This window comes from Peromyscus leucopus, chromosome 12 (assembly GCF_004664715.2).
Source record: "Peromyscus leucopus breed LL Stock chromosome 12, UCI_PerLeu_2.1, whole genome shotgun sequence".
NCBI classification, from domain to species: Eukaryota; Metazoa; Chordata; class Mammalia; order Rodentia; family Cricetidae; genus Peromyscus; species Peromyscus leucopus.
This window is the reverse complement of record NC_051073.1, coordinates 47,761,792-47,782,604: the sequence shown is the minus strand read 5'-3', so window position 1 is coordinate 47,782,604 and position 20,813 is coordinate 47,761,792. Positions and strand designations below refer to the sequence as shown.

Below are 20,813 nucleotides of genomic sequence, written 5' to 3'. Positions count from 1 at the left end.
TGACTAGAGTAGTCTGTGAGGCTGGCATCTTAGCTAGCAGCTCTCAAGATGTTGCAGATTTTTTTGGGAAACTGCAACAGAAGCATTCTAAGAGACTGGATCACCTTGGCTACTTGTCTTCATTGATGTTTGGTTCTTCTGTTCTGAAAACACACAAACTTTTAAAGGTAACATACATAGCTACATTAACAAAAGTATGGAATGTGCAGTGTTCACAAGTCAGCTAAAGATGGTTTTCTGCTCTATGTTTGAGCAGGTAAAAGACATCTGTCAACTTTATAAATCTGTTTGGACTGTATAACTATATGGTAATATAAATCACCATCCATGCCATATGAAAGGATGCATGTAATAATAAGTCATGAGGACTGTGTAGCCAACAAGATTTATCATGTCTCATCCAAATTCAGAGCTGCTCCCATGCAAAGGGATCAGCATACACATCACATGTCCTACAGTCTTTCCTGGTTTCTTCCTTCATGTCTGCAGCCAAAATTTTTTAGAAGGTATCCCCCATTCAACTCTGATCTCTATTAAATTTGAAGGAATCCATACCTTTCATTTCCTGTGGAAACAAAAGTGAAATTTCTCCCTCAATGCAATATATTTTCTGACTTCCATTCTGAAGTTAAGACATCCTTAAACTATATAGGTTAGTTCAATTCAGCAGTCCTTTCTATACTCCAATGTCTCACAGCACCTGCTGTTCTTTGTTCATTAACATTCAAAAAATTCAAAATGAACAAAACACGATATAAGGTCCAAGCTCCCTGTGTTACAATATTTCTCATCCTCGTGTGACTTATTCTTTATATATCATTTTACTCTTTTTAAAGACTTTATTATTTTTAAATTATTTTTCTAATGATTGTCTATATTCATTATATTTTTCTCTCTCCTGCACCTAAGCACATTTTTAAGAATACTGTACCTTTTCAGAGGTCTGAACCTGGCTTTCTGTGGGCCTGCATCATGTAAGCCAAGCCTTAAAGGGCCATCCACCACATGGTACCACTTAGCAAATGGTGCTGGTGACTGGCTCTGATTCCCTTAGGTCAGTCTAGCAGGCTACCCCAGGTTCTGGGGTATAGCTCATGCCTACTGTCACTGGACCAGGAGCTGTGTTTTCCCACTCCAGCTCTGGGAAGTTGGTGGGCCCAGCAGAGGAGGGCTTCTTAAAGGAGCCATGCCTCTGTATGCTATAAGCACTAGGCCTGCCCAAGAGACTGTGGTTACTAGGAAGCTGTGTCTGGCTCTGTGTTCAGAATTCTTTTTTTTTTTCCAGCTTTCTTGGGCCCTATGTAGATATATGTGCCTGGACATTGGGTGCCATATGTAACAAGTCTTTCTTTGTACTGCCAGCTCCCAAATAATGACATGGAGACTCATTATTAATTATGAAAGCTTGGCCTTAGCTTAGGCTTGCTTCCAACTAGCTCTTATAACTTAAATTAATCCACTTATATTAATCTATGTTCTGCCATGTGGCTCGTTACCTCTCCTCCATACTGCATGTCCTGTTTCCTCCATGTCTCACTGGCAAATTCTGCATGCTTAGATAAATCCTCTGAGTTCCTCTCTCTACCCAGAAGTCCTGCCTAGTTATTGTCCATTCAGCTCTTTATTAAACCAATCAGAAGGGTCTTTAGCAGAGACACATCTTTACAGTGTTCCAACAGTTTATCCCACAACAACAATTGCTCCCTGCCTCTTCAACTGGATCAGTTAATTAGAGGCTTCTGATAAATGTCCTGTTATTCAGCCTTTGAGTAGGCTTTCAGCATTCCTGGACCCTAACAATGATGTCCCAGTTTCAGCTAGAAGTAGTTACAGAAGAGAGTACATTGTCCCTTGCCCCCTCCCTAATAGGCTGTAATGCTAAATCAAAAAAAATTCTCTGACATATGGGGCAAAATGGCTACCTATAGTGCCAATTGACATATGAGGAAAGTGGGCCCAGATTTATCAACTGGTAGATTCATTAACTACAATATGATAGGGGACTTGATCTGCTTCATGCAGAACAAAAATATGGGGTTTTTTTGTTATTTCTTTACAAGTCATTTGAGATTCAATCTTTCTATACTCAAGGAAGTATTACCAAAAGTAGGCCTGAGATGAAATAAATGACTGATGTCCCATGCATTTCCAAGATTCTTCTTGTCAGTAACTCTTATGTCAGCTATCATAGGTCCTTTAGCTCTCCTGCTTCTGCTAATTACCACTGGCTTTTACATCATTGTCTTAGGTTTTCAATTGTTGCAAAGAGACACCATGACCATGGCAACTCTTATAAAGAAAAATATTGAATTGGGGTGGCTTACAGTGCAGAGGTTTAGCCCGTTATCATCGTGTTAGGATATGGCAGTGTGCGGGCAGACATGGTGCCGGAGAAGGAGCTGAGAGTCCTACTAATCCACAGGCAACAGGAAGTGAACTGAGTGTCTTCCTGAGTGTAGCTTGAGTAAAGGTACCTCAAAGCCCACCCTCAGAGTGACACACTTCCTCCAACAAGGTCACACATACTCCAATAAAGCCATACCTCTAATAGTGCCCCTCCCTATGAGCTTATGGGGGCCAATTACATTCAAACTACCACAATCATTGATTCAATAACTAAATGACAATTCCTATCTGGGTACCACCATTAAGCTGACGGTTATTAGATCCAAATACAAACCAGGACCCATCACAGAGTTAAGGGTTTGACCCAGGATACAACTCAAGTTGGGTGGGTGGGGGGAATTTAAGCCCTGAAGTAAACCTATAAGCCCCATCTGCCCAAGGACCAAGTAACTTCCTGGAATGTTGGAAGTTATAGTTCTTGAACAATAACAGCCAAGCCACATGGGAAAAAATGGTGACTGTATGGGTTTGTCTTTAACTAGCTCTGCAACATGTGTCTTGGGTTCCACTCAACTAAGAATTCTAGGGAATGGTCATGACCAAAGTCCATCTTGGCCAGTATTTAATATTTGAATAAAGCTTGCTTCAAATTTGGCTCAAAATGGTAGAATTGGTTTTTCTCTGGTGAATCTCAGGATTAACATTAGTATGAAATATTAAAATGTTATGGTCTGCTTTATATTTTAAAATGCTCACTCAAGTTGATGTGTATGTGTGTTGAATCATGTCTTACTTAGGATTTCTGTTGCTGTGATCAAAAACAAAACAAAATGCTATGAACAAAAACAACCACAGGGTAAGGGGTTTGTTTCATCTTATAACTTGTAGTCTATCATCTAGGAAAGTAAGGGCAGGAATTTAAGGCAAGAGTCAGGAACTGATGCAAAGGCCATGAAAGATTGCCCACTCTTCATTGTAGCATGAATCTTAAAAGTTGTTATTAATAAAATCAAACCCGAGGCCAGTTATTGGGGTCCATGCTGGTAGATCAGAGAGACAGAACAAGCCACAGCTATCTCACCTCACCGGATCCTCAGCTGGTCTTGTCTCCTCAGACTGGAGGCCTCTGAGTCCTCATCCGGAATGGGTCTCAGCTGAACTGCTGCTCAAAAGCCTGAATGCTTAACCAGCCAAAATCTTCTAGTTTCTGGTCCTCACGCCTTATATATCTTTCTGCTTTCTACCACTATTCCCTGGGATTAAAGGCTGGCTTTCTGGGATTAAAGGTGTGTGTCACCATGCTTGGCTATTTCCAATGTGGCCTTGAACTCACAGAGATCCAGAGGGATTTCTATCTCTGGAATGCTAGGATTAAAGGTGTAAGTGCCACCATTTTCTAGCCTTTGTATCTAGTGGCTGTCTGTTCTCTGACCCCAGATGAATTTATTAGAGTACATAATATTTTGGGGAACACAATACCACCACACTTCATGGTGTGCTCAGCCTCATTTCTTACACCATCCAGCTGGGCCCAACCACATAAATCATTAATCCAGAAAATATTACACACACTTGCCCAAATCTGCTGGGTGCATTTACTTAATTGTGAGTTCCCTTTCCAGAATGACTCTAGATTGTATCAAGTTAACAAAACAATAACCAGCACAGGCTATAATTCCAGTGACCAACAGTATACAAGTGAACAGAACCTTTATTAAACATTTTGATGAGAAATCAGTAAATGCAACCAACATATTTAGGAAAGTGTTCTACATGGCCCTACTGCAGCCAGGGTCTGTGTTGGTTTCTGAGGCTCCTGTTACTATTGAAGGCCATGCAGATCCCCAAGGTCTGGGCCACCATCTAGGGTCCTGTTATTGTCTGAGGGCCATGCTGCTACTGGGGCCAGGATGATTTGAGTGGCCTGTGCTGCCTCCTGGAGCCTGAGCTTCTGCTGAGGGCCATGTCTGAGTCCATGGTCCTGCTGCATCTGGGGTGTGTGTTAATGTCAGAGGGCCATGATGAGCCAGCCCACCTTTCGATGGTCCTGAGAAAGCTGGCCTTGCCCCTTAGTAGACACTGTAGCAAGAGTGCTGGCCCTGACCCCCACACTGGGGAGAGATGGCCGCACCCTTCACCAAGGGCAAGGGAGAACTGTCTCTGATGGCATGGACATGTTCTGCCCCTCACCTGAGAGGAGCAGCCCTGTAGTGGGTAGCCATTCCAGCTTGGATCTGGAAGTTCCAACCCCCATTGAGACTCTGGCAACTGTCACGCCTACAAGGCGGGGCGAGGGGAGGCACCGGGGACCGAGAGCTGGATGGGCCAGCGCTCTCTCTGTGTCCTCGCTCGGTGCCGGTGCCGATGTCGGGACGCTGAATGGTGAAGATAGACTGTGCAGAGCTCCAGAGAACACCGCTGGACTGCGTTACACCTTCCCCAGACCCTGCGACCTACCCATTACTTAATTTGTGAGTTACGCCATTAAATAAATATCCTTTTAACTACGTGGAGTGGCCAAAATAATTTCTCCAATACAGCCCCAGTGGCCTGGACTGACCAGCTCAGCTACCGTTCAGGCTCACAGCCCGGCCCTGGGTTGTCCCAACCTAACATCTACCCCATCTAGGACCTGCTGGAGCTGTGAAGGGATCGGTCCTGTGGAACAATACCGGCAGGATTTCCATGACTCGGGGCAGCCACGGGATATCCAACAGGAGTTTCAATGAGGATCCAGTAATGATGGAACACCAAAGACCAGAGGCCTTGAACCTGACTAATGACTCATTTGCAAGGTTCTTTTACAGGTAAAGCTGATTGGACAAAGGGGTATATACTATGTGACACACCGTGGATGAACAAAGAGGTGTTGGAGAGTGAAGAAGATGGAGTGGAGAGATTTTTGTTTGCTTGCTTGCTTTGGGTTGGCTTATTTTTTTTTTTTAATTTTCTTTTGGGAGACACTGTAGGAGTAAGGGGCAGATATGGGGGAAATGGAAGGTGAGCAGAATTGGGGTACATGATGTGAAATTCTCAATGAATCAATAAAGAAATTAGATTTTTTCAAAAAGTTTTAAATTTTTTTAGATTTTTTTTTTTATTTAATGTGCATGAGTATTTTGTCTGCATGCACGTATGTTCACCATGTGTGTGCCTGGTACCTATGGACAGCCTTGCTCTCTGGGCCCTAGCCTCCAGGGGCACATCCTGTGCCTCGCCCCCACCCATAGAAGCCCCAGAGACCCTGCAGCAGCCTTCCCATGTGCTTTCATTCTACCATAGATCTATCTAAATCTATCTGCTTGAGAAGGTACTTACTATATCAGCATTTAAAAATTCCCCCAAAACCTCCTGAAACTGAGAAGCTTTTATAAGGCAAAGGACATGGTAAATAAGACAAAATGACAGACTACAGAATGGGAAAAGATCTTCACCAACCTCACAGAGTTACTGTCTAGAAGGATATTAGATGCAAAGCAAAGAATAACCAGGCTACAATCCACAACCCCAGAGGAGCTAGGTAAAAAGGCAGATCCTAAGAGGGACACACACGGAGGGCCCAGGAAGGGAAAATAGTGAAGATATCCTGGGTAAAAATGGAGGGGTAGAAGGGAAGGGATGGAGGATGGGAACAGGAGGGACTGAGATGGTCAAGTGGATGAATGGAGAGGAAGAGCGATGAAAGAGATACCTTGGTAGAGGAAACCATTAGGGGGTTAGGGAAAAACCTGATGCTAGGAAAATCCCCAGAAATCCACACGGATGACACCTAAGACATGATTGCTAAGACTCCTAGCAATAATGAAGAGGGTACCTAAACTTACCTTCTCCTATAATCAGATTAGTGACTACCCTAATTGTCATCATAGAACCTACATTCAATAACTGATGGAAGCAGATGCAGTTATCTACAACCAAGCACTTGGCTGGGCTCCTAGACTTCAGTTAGAGAGAGAGAGGAGGGACCACAGGAGCAAGTGAGGTCAAGATCATGATGGGAAAAACCACAGAGACAGCTGACCCAAGCTGGTGGAGCTCAGGGACTCTGGCCTGTCAGCTGGGGAACATGCATGGGACTGAACTAGGCCCTCTGAATGTGGGTGACAGTTATGTGGCTAGATCTGTTTGGGGAGCCCCTGGCAATGGAACCAGGACTTATCCCATGAGCATGAAATGGCTTTTTGGAACACATTTCCCAGAGTGGGATACCTTGGTCAGCCTTGACACAGTGGGGAGGGGCTTGGTCCTGCCTCAACTTGGTATACCAGACTCCATTGACTCCCCAAGGGAGGCCTTACCCTCTCTGAGGAGTGGATGGGGGAGATGGGATTGGAGGAGGTTGGGGGTTAGGAGAAGGGGAGGAAGGGGGAGCTGGGATTGGAATGTAAAATGAAAAAAATTAAATAAATTAATTTTAAAAAACCATGAAGCTTCAAAATTGGCAGTTGCTCAACTTATAACACACTTGTTACCAAGCCATTGAGTCACTCATTTGTGTAACGTTAGTAGCAGCATTTAAAATTATTTCTTAGTTTGGAGTTCTGTAAATGTTTATACCCAGGGAGATGCATTATATCAAGACTTCATGATGGATGAGGGCTGTGGGGTCCTATGGCTATCTGGAAGGAAGGCAATGGGAACGGGGTTACCTTGATGAAAGCCAACTCAGGCATGTAAGTTGGAAAGGGTACATACACATACATACTGAGAAGTTAGAAATTGTTTCAAATTTCCCTTCCACCCACACCTTGCAAATTCTTCCTGTACATGGCTTGGAATTCACTGTTGCAGTTGGTAAGTTTCATAAAAGCATGGTATTTTGCTTCACTATATTTCATGCCAACAACACATTCAATATTTTTTTGGTAAATCATAAGGAAGTAGGAGAACAAGAGAGGGTTGGTCCATTTTCCTGTTCTTCCCATATCTTTCTTCACCACTCATCTTACATGCTGTATTGAGGTGCAATCACTGAAACACTGAAAATATTTTCTGGTAACAGGCACCCAAGCTAGAAATAATAACATTAAACGTAAACACGCACAAGAACAGATCTGTCTTTATTACTCAGGAAGAATTATTGGGTAATATTCATTAGGGAGACAGGGAGTCAGGTTTCTTGAATGAACCCATGGTTTCATTATGGTCATCATTGAAAACTTGGGTTCTCAGCCTCCTCATCCTCAAGTTGGTCGGCAACAGCGGGCGGTGGTCCAGTCCATGGCTGAGCATTGGCAGTGGCAAGTATTTCCATTCTGGATCTCCCAAGATTCACAGCCAGAGCTGCAAGAACAGCCAGTAACAGTCATCCCTGCATGGTCATGTGAGATACAGACATCAGAGTCTTTGTACTGTAAAGAGACAGTGAGTCCCCAACTGTTTTCCTTAGGAAGCTCATGGGTAAATCTAGGCTTAGGTGAAACTAATTCAATTTTGGGAATTATCTTCAAGAAAAAAGTCACTTAGACTTCTTGAACAAAAATCATTTAAACAAAAGGATTTGGAGTTTCAATGTCATTCAGTTGATGACAAATTGACCTCTGTGTTGGCTTCTCTGCCCAGCAATACAAGGGAATAGATGGGGAAAGAAATGAGGACCATATCCATGACCACACACACACAAAAAGTGATGACACAAATGGCTGGCATCTGAGAGTACAACAGAAAGAAATGAATGGAAGAATAGAAACCCGAGTTCTCTCAGTAGCATCTCTGAAGGATCTGAAAAACAGTAAGGGATGACTGGGTACCCGGGACTATGGCTTATCTCCATGGTAGTATACATTTGATCTAGGGAAATAATTCATTATTAGAAGATTGATGGGGAAGAACACAGGATATCTTGCTCACAAATTCTTCTTGTGGAGTTACTCACCAGGAGGACAGGAGGACCATCTGCCTGGATTTTTGACACGAGTGCAGAAGAGCCTCGGAGGCCCTGTCAAGAGAGGTTGCTCCAAGTAGTAAAGAATAAGGAGTATTGCCCATGTTCTCTCTTTCTTACACCCTCCTTCGAAGTCCTCTTCTGTCTTAGAATTGCTTCCCCCCTCCCCCCGCCATAATCAGGCTACTCAGTAACATTTAAGGTTTAATTTCCTTTTTAAAATCCTTCTCATGTGCATGGGTGTTTTGCCTACATGTATGTCTGTGCATCAAATGCATGCCTCAGTCAGATCTTCTGGGATAGGAGTTACAAATGCTTGTGATCCACCATGTGGGTGCTAGGAGTCAACCTAGGTCCTCTGGAAGAGCAGCCAGTGCTCTTAACTGCCTAGTCATCTCTGCAGACCTCAAATTTAATTTCTTAGTTTATGAAGCAAAAGTGATAGTTATTCTTAGCTCATAAGCTGGCTTTAAAAATTAAATGAACTAACCAAAGCCTTTGAATTATACTTGATTCAGAATGTGTTCACACATTACGGCTCCCACCCTCCTTATTCCTCATCATTGTTTTGACCAAGAGCTCAAAAAGGAGTAGAATAATAAATAAAGGAATCCCTGAACAGGAAAGAAGGCTGCAGTGGACTAATGAGAGGCTGGGGTCTTGGAAGGGGATGGAGATGAAGCAAAGGGCTGGACAGCATAGGCAAGGACTAAGCTCAGATTTTTCCTTACCCCAATGGGGGTCTACACCGTGGAGATCGTCCTGGTTATTGTTATGCACTGAAGAGTCTACAGAGGACTGAGTGTTCACTGTGATCATCAGATGGAGGAGGGAGACGAAGATAAGAAGAAAACATATTGTAGGCTTCATGCTTGTAGAAGGTTAGCCTCCTAGAGCTGGAAGAGAAAGGGAAAGAAGGTGAATCTCTGAGCTCTGGTGTGGCCATGAAGGAAGGGAGAAGACAATGTTGAATGTCAAGGGAGTAGATGGGGAGGAAGATGAGCATCCATAGTGCAGTTCTTCTAGGTTTGTGGAGTAGCAGAGGGGGTCCCCAAAGAGCAGATTCACCCACCAGAAAACCCAGGAAACATGTTGACTGGGAAGAAGTCCTTCCTCCTGTGGGATTATAGACCCGAACATCTTTAATATATTTAAGTGCGCACACAAAAGACTTTCAGTGTCTTGTTAGTGGGGTGTGACACATGACCACAATAAACTTTAGTGTGTCTTTGAGAAGCAACAGCTGCCTTCGCTATGGTTCCCTGCCAAGTCATTCTGCCTGCTTGTTCACTCCCCTCCTTTCTTGGTCACCTGATAAGGACAACACCTGCACCTCCAGTTGCCTGTCCCATGTTAGAGCCCTCTTGCTTGATCCTTCACCAGGAAGTAGGTGCTTTGTGGTCTTCTGAGCGAAGGTGTTAATTAACACCTGTTAAGACACCATTTTCTTGCAGCTGGAGAGATGGCTCAGAGGTTAAGAGCACTGGCTGTTCTTCCAGAGGTCCTGAGTTCAATTCCCAGCAACCACATGGTGGCTCACAACCATCTACAATGAGATCTGGCGCCCTCTTCTGGCCTGCAGGCTGAACACTCACTGTCTACATACTAAATAAATAAATAAGACACCATTTTCTTGTTGCAGGCTAATCCCCTCTTTGTAAAAGTAATAGAAAAACTGATGATTCCTCATATAGAAATAAGGAAGGAAAAGCATGGTGTATTTGCTTTTCTAGAGAACTTTCAGAGGTTCAACAAAGTTATCATTAGACTGTTCTTTTTGTATTTTTTTCCACAATTCTCAATTTATCTTTTGATGGTGCCTTCTCCTAGTCACAAGTGGCAAGCAGTACATTCTGAATCAGGACTGAGCAAAAAGGAAACATGGAGGCAACCCCATTATCTTTGGAGGCTTTGTCTTATCTTCTCATTTTGGAAACTTCTCATCTCTATTGTTAAGTTCTGGGTCACATTACTTCCCCTTTATACTACCTATGTCTGGTATGATGCTTAACAGTCTCAGCCTGGTGGGATTTAGAACCACCATAGAAGCAAACCTTTGTACCTGTGTGTGAGGATGTGACTGCATTAGGTTAGCTGGCAGGAAAGGATATACCCTATGTGTGGATGGCCCCATTCTGTGAGCTCAGATCTCAGAGTGAATACAAAGGAGAAAGGGAACTAGCACTTGCCTCCTCCTGCTCCCTGCATATATAACGTAACCTGTTGCTCCACACTCTCGTCACCAAGTGTTAGTCACCGTGATGGAGCACACTTTTGATAAGCCAAGATATACCTTTCCTTCCTTAAGTTGCTTATGAGAAAAATGGCTAACAGAGAAAGAACACTGGGTCCTGAAGTGGGTTTGTAGCTGAATAAACTTGACCATGTGGTTTGTAAGCCTTTGGAACTCGTTTGCAGAAGGATTGTGGAAGAGATCGGAATTGGAGGCTAGAAAAACTCCATACTGCCATATGCAGACCAATATTGGGCTTTACTGGAGGGGGCTTAGAAGACAAGCATTTCAGGAGGAACACAAACATTGATAGCTTCTCTCATGTTACAGAGGGGAGAAAGAACTGGACTAGGAGCAATTAGTGCTGGACTTCAGGAAAGAACATGGCTGCATTTGCCTATGCCCTGGGAACTTTATTAAGGCTGAATTGAAAAGTAATGAACTAATTTGCTCAACAGTGGAAATGTCAAATTGGGATTCCATTCTGACCGTGGCATGGCTCCTGCTTACTGTCCCCCAGCTCTGCCAAGAAGAGCGAAACACACAGCCAAAACATACTAAAGATGTACAGAGTGTGAGCAACTTTAAAATTACAGACAAGGCCAGGACAGGTAGAGGACACCCACGTGCTCACCTGGCACCGCATGACCTGGATGGGCAGAAGACAACCATGGGCTGGCCTGGCACCACTAGGCCCATGCAGTTGGGTGCCATTATGGTGAGGAAATGAGAGAGGGAGAGGCAGAATGGCTCATGTGTGGTGGAGAGAGGTGGATCTGAAGAGGTAAAGGCGGGGAGGGGCGACAGGCTATTGTGGGTAGCCTGCTTGCTACCTGGGGCCATGTTGATATCTGGGCCCAGGCTGCTGCCAAGGGCCATGTCTGGGTCCGTGGTCCTGCTGCAGCCATGGTCTGGCTCAATGTCTGTGGCTCCTGTTACCACGGAAGGTCGTGTGGTATGGGGGATCTGGACCACCACCTGGGGCAGTGTTGGTGTCTGAGGACTATGCCACAGCAGGGACCGTGCTGGTCTAAGTGGCCTGCACTGCTAGCCTAGGCCATGGAGACATCCAGGCCTGAGCTGCTACTGAGGGCCATGTCTGAGTCAATGGTCCTACTGCAGCCAGTGTCTGTGTCGATGTCAATGGCTCCTGTTAGCACCAAAGGCTGTGCAGATGCCCAGAGTCTGGGCTGACACCTAAATTTGTGTTAATGTCTGGGGGTCATGGTGCCACCATGGCCATATAGATCTTAGTGGCCTTTGTGTCTACCTGGGGCTGTGGTGATATCTGGGCCCAAGCTACAGCCAAGGGCCATGTCTAGGTCTGTGGCCCTGCCACAGCTGCAAACTTGTTGATGTTCAAGGTCACTATTACCACCAAAGGCTGTACAGATACCTGGGATCTGGGCCACTGCTGGGGGACATGCTGGTGTCTGTGGGCCACCCTACAGTCAGTGCCATGCCAATCTGAGTGGCCTGCACTGTCACCCAGGGCCATAGTGACATATGAGCCCAGGCCACTGCTGAGGGCCATGTCTGGGGCCATAGCCTATCACAGCTAGGATCTGTATTGATGTCCACGGCCTATGTTGCCACCAAAAACCACACAGATGCCCAGGGTCTGGGCCACCACCTGTGGCCATGTTGGTGCCCAAGCACCATGCTGCTGTTGGGGCCATACAAAAATCTGAGTGGCCTGGGATGCCACTCATGGCTATGGTGTCATCTGGGCCTGAGCTATACTGAGGGCCATGTCTGATTCTGTGGTCCTACCACAGACAAGATCTAAGTCGATGTCTGTGGCTTCTATTACCACTGAAGGTCATGTAGATGCCCAGGGTCTGGGCTGCCATTTGGGGCCATGTTGGTGTCCAGGGACCATGCTGCCACCAGGTCCATGCTGATCTGAGAGGCCTGCACTACTACCCAGGTCCATGGTGACATCTGGGTCCAATCTTGCTACTGAGGGACATGTCTGGGTCCATTGTCCCACTGTAGCTGAGGTCTGTGTCTGTTGCCCATGTTACCACAGAAGCCCATGTAAACTATGTATGTTGAGCTTGTTTAATAAACAAGCTGACTGGCCAATAGCTGAACAGGATAAAATTAGGTAGAAAAGTCAAACTGAGAATTGTGGGATAAGGAAGGATGGAGTCAGAAGTCACCAGCCAGATGAAGAACAAATTAGACACACAAAATGGGATAGAAGTAAAAGCCATGAGCCTCGGGCAGTATATGATTAATAGAAATGGATTAAGTTGTAAGAACTAGTTACTAACAAGCCTGAGCATTTGTAATTAATATAGGCCTCAGTGTATTTATTTGAGAGTGGTTGCATGGCAGGAAAACTCTACCTACAGGTACATCTACAATGTGCATGTTAAAATAACACCCAAGTATCAGTAAACATGCTAATGTGGGTGGGGGAAACTCATGGGGTGTCACCCCTAGACAAATAACTACAGACAGCTAATGACTACTGAGAGAGGGAGAACGTTGAAATCTCCTTGAGGACTATGTAAAAATCCATTCTGTAGATGAATTTCTAAATGATCTTATTAAATAAGAAACATGGAGCCAAATATAGGAGTAAAAGTCTTAGATCAGGGAAATAGGGAAAGCTACCAGCCAACCTTACCTCACCAACTTTGCAGCTTCCAAATGCGAGTTACTTCCTGTCTACCCACACCTTTATTGCCTTGCTGTTCTACCCTCTCATTGGCTATCTTAGTCCAGCTACCTCACTTCCTCTTCCTACACAGCTCTGTCACTTTCTGTCTGTCTGTATAGACATCCAGGCCTCTATGGTTAGTGCTGGAATTAAAGGTGTATGTCACCATGCTTGGCTCTGTTCCCTAGTGTGGCCTTGAACATATAGAGATCCTGCTTGCTAAGGGAATAAGGGTGTGTGCTGCCTGACTTCTTGTTTACTTAAGATGGCTGGCCTTTTCCCCCTGATCTCCAGGTAAGTTTTATTTATTAACATACAAATAAAATATCACCACATTTCAGCACAAATAAAACATCATCACACCATTAAATAATACGGAGCTCTACACCATGGAGCAGGGGAAACTTGGGTTCATAAAACTTGTTGATACTTCTAATTTATTGTGAAGCCATAAAAGTTCCTTATCCACCAAGGTTCAGTTATGTGCCCCTGGCTTTTCTTTCCTACCTGTCATTCTGTCTTTTTGCCTCAGCAAATAGGGGAGAAAATGGAGGGGTGGGTAATGGAGGACTCTAGGGTTCTGACCCAGGAAGGAAATGGTCTATGTGGAGAGGAAATTTTTGCAAATTGCTCATGGCCAAGCAGAAATAATATCATTTCTGTAATATTCTTAGGGTAGATACTCAGCCATTGAACTTTCTAATGAATTCTTTTTGAAGGAGCTTCTGCGATGTTTGGGAGAGGAATGGATACCACTGAGGAAAATTTATGAGCCATGTGTCCTTTAATTCTTTGACATTGTAAGAGGAAAGCTAAACTAATCAAAAATAAGACCCAAACACACACACACACACACACACACACACACACACACACACACACACACAATTTAATCTATTAGATGCCCTTAGTTAAATACTGAAACTTGTAAGGCATATAACTGAGTTTGGAATTCTTTTTTATACTGGCCATAAAATCAGAGCAAACATAATTTGGGAGGTTCTGGATGAGGTACTATTATTAAATATATGTTATATATTACAATCTATAATAAATTAAATAGAAATTTTATAATATATTTAAAATTTTTGGTACATTTTTGTGTGCATGCATGTGTTATAGGTGTGTGTTTGTGTGTTATGTGAGTGAAAACACCCACGCCAAGGCTTGCATGTGGAAGTCAGAGATCACCTTGTGGGAGTCAGTTTTCCCTTCTACATTCTGTATCGCATGAATCCAAAACAGGTAATCAGGCTTGGTGACAGTCACCTTTACCCATTCAGCCATTGCACCAGCTATTATGACATTTATGTTATACATTTTTTCTTTTAATCACTGAAATATGACTAAGAACAGTAAGTAATAACCATGCTATAGCCTTAATGTTATGTCAGGTTGAAATTTTTTTAATTGAACAACTTACTACATAGCTTTTAAATTCAGAGAAACTAAAACTTTCAAGATGTGGACATAATGTAGTTCAGTTTGTTGGCAGAAAGTATCATAAATGTTTTCTAGTTAAAATTCCCAATAGAGTTCTTGTTCTTTTTTGAACCTTAGAAGTCTAGTTGTCCCTGTCCACATTCCACAGGCATTATGGTCTTCCAAACTCCCACCATAATAACCCATTAACTTCTGCATACAGCAATCTAGGTCTTCTCTAGATATCATGTATCAGACTGAGATTACCATCAAGTATTAGAGCTTGCAAGGTCCTTGGAATGGAACAAACCTGACTTTGTCACACAAAAGGCAAGCCATGGAAAACTGTGGAGATCATTGTGGTTTACCTAAGGTCAAAAATGAGCACTATTTGAAGACCTTGACTTGGGAGTAGAACCTCTGTTCTAATGCATAATCCTTTGTATGATGCTGTCTAACTTTTCTGGAATTAAATGAAATCTAAAGAATGGGATGCAACATTATCTTTGCTAAACTTTAGATACATTTTCTATTTCAGTGAGTCTCTGGTCATAAAAGAGAAAAATCATATAAATTATACAGTAAAAATGTATACATAATAATTAGAAAATACAATAGCAGGCTAGAGAGATGGCTCAGTGGTTAAGAGCACATGTTGTTCTTCCAGAGGACCCGGGTTCAATTCCCAGCACCCACGTGGCAGCTTATCACTGCCTGTAACTCCAAGATCTGACACTCTCACACAAACATACATGTAGGCAAAACACCAATGCACATAAAATGTAAATAAATAATTTTTAAAAAAAAATACAATAGCAAAGTTGTTTCTTTTTCTAGATGCCAGACTGAGACCACAGAATAATGGAGATGCTAACACTTAGTTTTGCAGACTATATTCCCCTTAACAAAGCTATTTTCAAATCCAGGTGTCTAGTAAGAAATGTTAACTCTGATCTCTACAAGTGGGTAATTGATATTTATTTAAAAAACTAAATAATAGCATGCTGTAGCTGGGACAAAGAATTCTGACAACAACCAGTTTCAATATTTAGTGTTTTGTAGCTCACTTTCTCAAAGCTTAGTCTTTGTGGATATTATGTTCACTAACGTATTCCTTTTTAATCTCTTTGTGTCTCTATTATTATTATTATTATTATTATTATTATTATTAATTGTTATTATAACTTTTCCATGTCAAGCCCTGGTAAAGAGCTTTGAGCTGGGCATGAGACTTTAGAGCTGCTCTACCAATCAGAATGGTCATTATCTATTGTCACTTGCACAAACCTGGGTGTTGTGCCAAGATTAGCATCTAGGAGCTAGTTCTGCTCTGAAAACTTCTGCTGTTCCCTGCTGTACTTCCTCTCTAGAGTTTAAAAGTTCAAGTGTAGAATTAAGGAACAATTTAAACCACTGATTCTTATTGAAGGTGACTGATGCTGAGATATCTGGGTTATGACCTCAGCATTCCCTGTTGACATCAAGTTTGGCAAAAGCTTCATAATTTCTGAGTATTCTAATTTTTGTTGATTTTCTTTTGCCAGTAAAATAGGTTGTATTTATACATCTGGCAAGGAACCAGTTCATTTGGGACAATGTCATTGTGGGTTGGCATGGAGCCAGGCCTCTTTGTAATGTGTGGTCTGGAAGTCTGGTACTAGGATTGGAGATTTGGGCAATATGTGGTTCAAGAGACAGAAAAACTGAAGGATGGCAACAACCCTGGTTTGGGGAAAGACTTTTATTTAATTTTTAGTTCAGGTCAAGTTCCAAACTTGCTAGTTGGAGAGACCCTGGAACAAAATAAGCATAAAAGCAATGCTGGGAACCAAATAAGAAAGTCTATCAAACAATTTAAACGTTTGAAATTTGGCTGCAAAGCTAGGGATTCATAGTATCTGAAGAAAATTAATTTGTCGTTTAAATGTACTGTATCCCATTCAAAGGAAGAACCACAGTTACTAAGTGTGTGTGTGCATGCCATTATCTGTGGCAATGTGGGAGCATGTTGAGGGATGTATGGGAGGTCTGTATGTGTGGAGGTTCAAGGTCCACCTCTGAGATAGTCCTCAGGTTTTGTCCACCTTGTTTTTGAAACATGTTCTCTTAGTTGGCTCAAAGCTTGCCAATTCAGTTAGAGCAGCTGGCAAGCCCCAAGGACCTGTTGTGTCTGCCTCCCAAACACTGGGAATAGAAGCAGTTACCACCACAACTGAGTTTTTATGTGAGGCTTGGTTATTGACCTCAAGGTTTATGTTTGTGCTGCGAAGTACTTTACCCATTGTGCTTGTCTCCCAGCCTTTAATTTCCATTGCCCCATTATCTTTCCATTTCCCAGAAATAGTACAGATGTAAAGAGTATGTATGCACATTCTTTTGTGTTTTCTTCTAAAAAAGATAGTTTATTACTGAAGTCACTTATTTACTACTGGTTCATGGACAACAGAAGTCTCTTTGACATTTCTCATTCTGTTTCTATCTCCACTATGTTCTTGTTTTTGCTATGTCCTTCCTCCAAATCTTTGCTTTTGGGGAAGTAACATTGAAAGCCATCCTTGGCTTCAAACTCACTATTTGACTATACTGAAACAGTTTTTTTTGGTTTGTTTTGCAGATTCATTTTTAACATCTCTTACATTTCCATGATCATTTTCATCTTTTATATCCCTCATAATATTCTACATGTTCATTTATAAAAACAAGTGTTTACTTAGGGAACCAGACATTATTAGACCACTCCATAACCAAAGCCTGTAGCAGGAATCTTAAAAGGTCTTATTAATTAAATCAAATCTGAGGCCAGTAATTGGGGTGAACACTGCAAGATCAGAGAGACAGAACAAGCCACAGCTAACCTCACCTGGCCAACTTCTCAGCTGATCTTGTTTCCTCAGACTGGAAGCCTCTGTTTCCTCATATCCTAATGGCTCTCAACTGAACTGTGCTGCTCAAAACCTAAAAGCTTAACCAGCCAAATGCTGCTAGTTCCTGGTCCTCACGCCTTATATATCTTTCTGTTTTTGCCATCACTCCCTGGGATTAAAGGCTCATTTCTTGGGATTAAAGTTGTGTGTCACCATGCCTGGTTGTTTCCAATGTGGCCTTGAACTCACAGAGATCCAGAGGGATTTCTACCTATGGAGTGCTAGGATTAAAGGTGTGAGTGCCACCATTTTCTAGCCTTTGTATCTAGTGGCTGTTCTGTCTCTGACCCCAGATAAGTTTATTAGGGTGTACAATATTTTGGGGAACACAATACCACCACAAAAGCCTCTGCTCCCATGGAGATAATAGCACACAAGAAGACAACATTAAATGTGTCATAACAATTTACAGCAATAAGTACACATTTATCATTTGTTATAAGTTAAGATGAAAAGTGGAAGGAAGTGTCCCCTGTGGAAGAGACAGTGATGAGATTTGAGGATCAGCAGAACAGCCTGGTCAAAAGCCCAGAGCAGGAAGAAATCCTTCCAGGGAGACCTTTAAGATGGGAGCCACACCAATTGTCAGGAAAGCAGCCTGTGAGACAGGAGCAAGAATGTATTTGGGGACAGTCTGGGAGTGATCAATGGTCTTCATGAAAGGTGTTGGACATGTAGAGTAAGTGGTAGCAGACTGGCTTAAAGAAGTATCGATACTTGAGATAAAAATATAAATATATAAAAACTGCTTAAGGATTTGGTAATGCTGCTAATGTGCTGTGCTTCTGGATACATCTGAAAATCTTTAGTAAAATAGATGCAGATCCTCTGAGCTGCAGGTGGTAGATGGGATTAATCACACAAAGATTTCATTAGGAGGCACATCTGAAGAAAGCAAACAGGCAAAGGGCAGAGAAGGCTGGTGAGCTATAAGGGAGTATGCAGGTTTGGCCTGCATTCAAGAAGAGAGCAAGAGATGAAAGAGCCACCCTGCAGTACAGTCATTGAAGGGTCCTTGTGCCCTGTCCCATCTCCTTGGAATTTCTCTGCTCAGTGTCACTGCCACAATCAGTCTGATAGGTAGAGTGATAAATTTAAAAACAGAACCTGTGTGCTTGATTTATCACATTGCTTTAGCTAGAGTTCTTATAGTCTCAAGGCCATCTTGCCTTTAAATACGTGCATTTTAGCTACTCTAGCTACAGATCAGCCCTGTCAATCCTCTGCAGTGTCTGTAGGGTCTCCAGTAACTTGCTGTACCTGGGAGATGGGGTGTCTAACAAAGACGCTGTGGTATTGTAATAGATTTATCTCATGGTTTTCATATTGTCTCTCCCAGGTTTCTATGTGTCTGATATTTCTACACATTTTTTTTCCTCTTATGAATTTTCACACTGCCAGAGAAGCAAATTCACAAAATTATTTATATGAAAAAAATAAAGTATTTTCCTAATGTTTTATTCCCCAAAATTCTTAGGACTAGTTAGTTATTTCTTACTGAAAAAGTTGACTTAGGTCAACAAACAACCCTAAATTCCCTGCCTTATATTTTAATCTCTATCTAACTTCTGCAGGCATCTCAGAAGATGGTGCCATTTCCTCCTGTCCCAGCTGTGAAGAAAGAGGCTCCTTATCTTCTCAGGAAACCAGGTTCCCCATCTTGAGAATGGACAAACTCCCAGGACAATGGTGAGAATTAAATGGGCTGTGTGTGTGTGTGTAAAATTACAGTGATAGTTTCTACATAGCATTTAATAAAGGTGAGTTACCATTATATCTTTGAAAATGATTACATTACCATCCTCTTCCAAATCAATCTCAATAATCTTGGCATTGTTTAACTGGTTATTGAGATTAAACTGACTCATTGTAAATGTGAAGAAATATTTTTTGCTTTGTCAAGGTGGTTGTTTTGTTTCAAAGATGAAGTCTCAAACTGTTACCTCAACCTGGTATGTCAATTACATCCTTTCATTATGGAACATACTGACAAAATATAATGATTAATATCTGTGTATTATGAAGAGAAGAGTCTAGCCATGCAGGCTCTCAGTTTAACTCTGTTTTTTTTTCTCTCTGCTTGCATAATGCTTACTCTGAGGACTAAAAAGTAAACTTCCTTCTTCAGTGTTGAAATCAGCATTAACTTGATTGCTGGTGCTGTTCTTGTACTATGAAAGTTAGTGTTATGTATGATGTACAGGAACATCCCTCTTGTATTGATTACTCTTGTTGCTGTGATAAAATACCATGACCAGAAGCAACTTGTATAAGAAAGAGTGTTTTTGGCTTATGGTTCCAGAGGAAGAGTCCATAACAGTGGGGGAGGCATGACAGCAGGTGGACAGAGCAGGAAGGCAGATGATCACTTTTCATCATACAACAAGCCAAAAGAGCGAACTGGAAGTGGACAAGGCTACATGAGTTTAGGCCCCAGATGTCACCTAAAAAGAAGCCATGCAAGACAGAAGGAGAATGTAGTCAACTACAAGTCAAGGAGAAACATCTTACAAGACCTTTAGTCCTTCTCCACCTTGGTCTCAAGGTGCCACTGTGAGATGCTGAATTTCTATTTGCTGTATTGCTGAGAGCCTGCCCTCTCTTGTGTTCCTGCTCATTCTAAAGATTTCATAACCTCTCCAAACAGGGCTGGTGAGCAGGGATCAAGACTTTAAATACATGAGCCTTTGGAGACGTTTCTCATTCAAACCACCACCCTTGTTAAAACCAGACTTCCCTCATACAGCTGTTTGCCTCTTTACTTCTCTCAGACAGGTTTTCTTATGCTTAGAGATTTGTCATTGTCAAAGGGAAGGACAGCAAGCATAGACAAGAGAAAATATAGATGAAGTTGTTTACTGTTTTCAGTCTGCTTCCAGGTTTTGAACTGGCACCCTAAGACAGGCTCACATGTTCAGTTCTGTTGTTGGTGTTGACTCTTGAGTTGCAAAAGGCATCTGTTATAGACTATGATTCCTTTATTCTGCACTGTTGTTTTAGTTTCTGCATACTGAGAAACTCACGAAACAGAAATTTAGTATCTTGCCAGTCTGAAGTTGGAAGACTGAGACCAAGGTGTAGTTGGACTATTTTATAAAAACTTCCTCTTTCAATTGGAGAAAGCAAATGTAAACAATAAGACACCCTGAGAGGTATTCTGTGCAGAGAAAAGAAATGCAGTGTATCTATAGATATTGTATCATTAGGAATATTTGTTTTGTATGATGTCTTAAGTGGGATAAACAATATTAAGCCTTAAAGAAAAAAAGAACTTCTCCTTACTTATAGCCGGCTGCCTTCTCCCTGTTTCCCATGTTCTGCTTTTCCAGTGAC

At 42.4% G+C, this 20,813-nt stretch overlaps 1 protein-coding gene across 1 annotated transcript in view; it reads right to left on the bottom strand.

Annotated features, from left to right (window-relative positions):
- Positions 1–7,379: 7,379 nt before the first annotated feature.
- The window catches only part of LOC114685172 (resistin-like beta), a 29,904-nt gene continuing 16,470 nt past the window's right edge, over positions 7,380–20,813 (bottom strand). The window contains exons 3-5 of the mRNA XM_028859788.2: positions 8,962–9,126; positions 8,222–8,284; positions 7,380–7,657 (exon numbers count right to left, since the gene is read on the bottom strand). Coding sequence (XP_028715621.1) covers positions 7,530–7,657; positions 8,222–8,284; positions 8,962–9,100 — 330 coding nt within the window. The 5' untranslated portion in view covers positions 9,101–9,126 and the 3' untranslated portion in view covers positions 7,380–7,529. The remainder of the gene's footprint in view (positions 7,658–8,221; positions 8,285–8,961; positions 9,127–20,813) is intronic.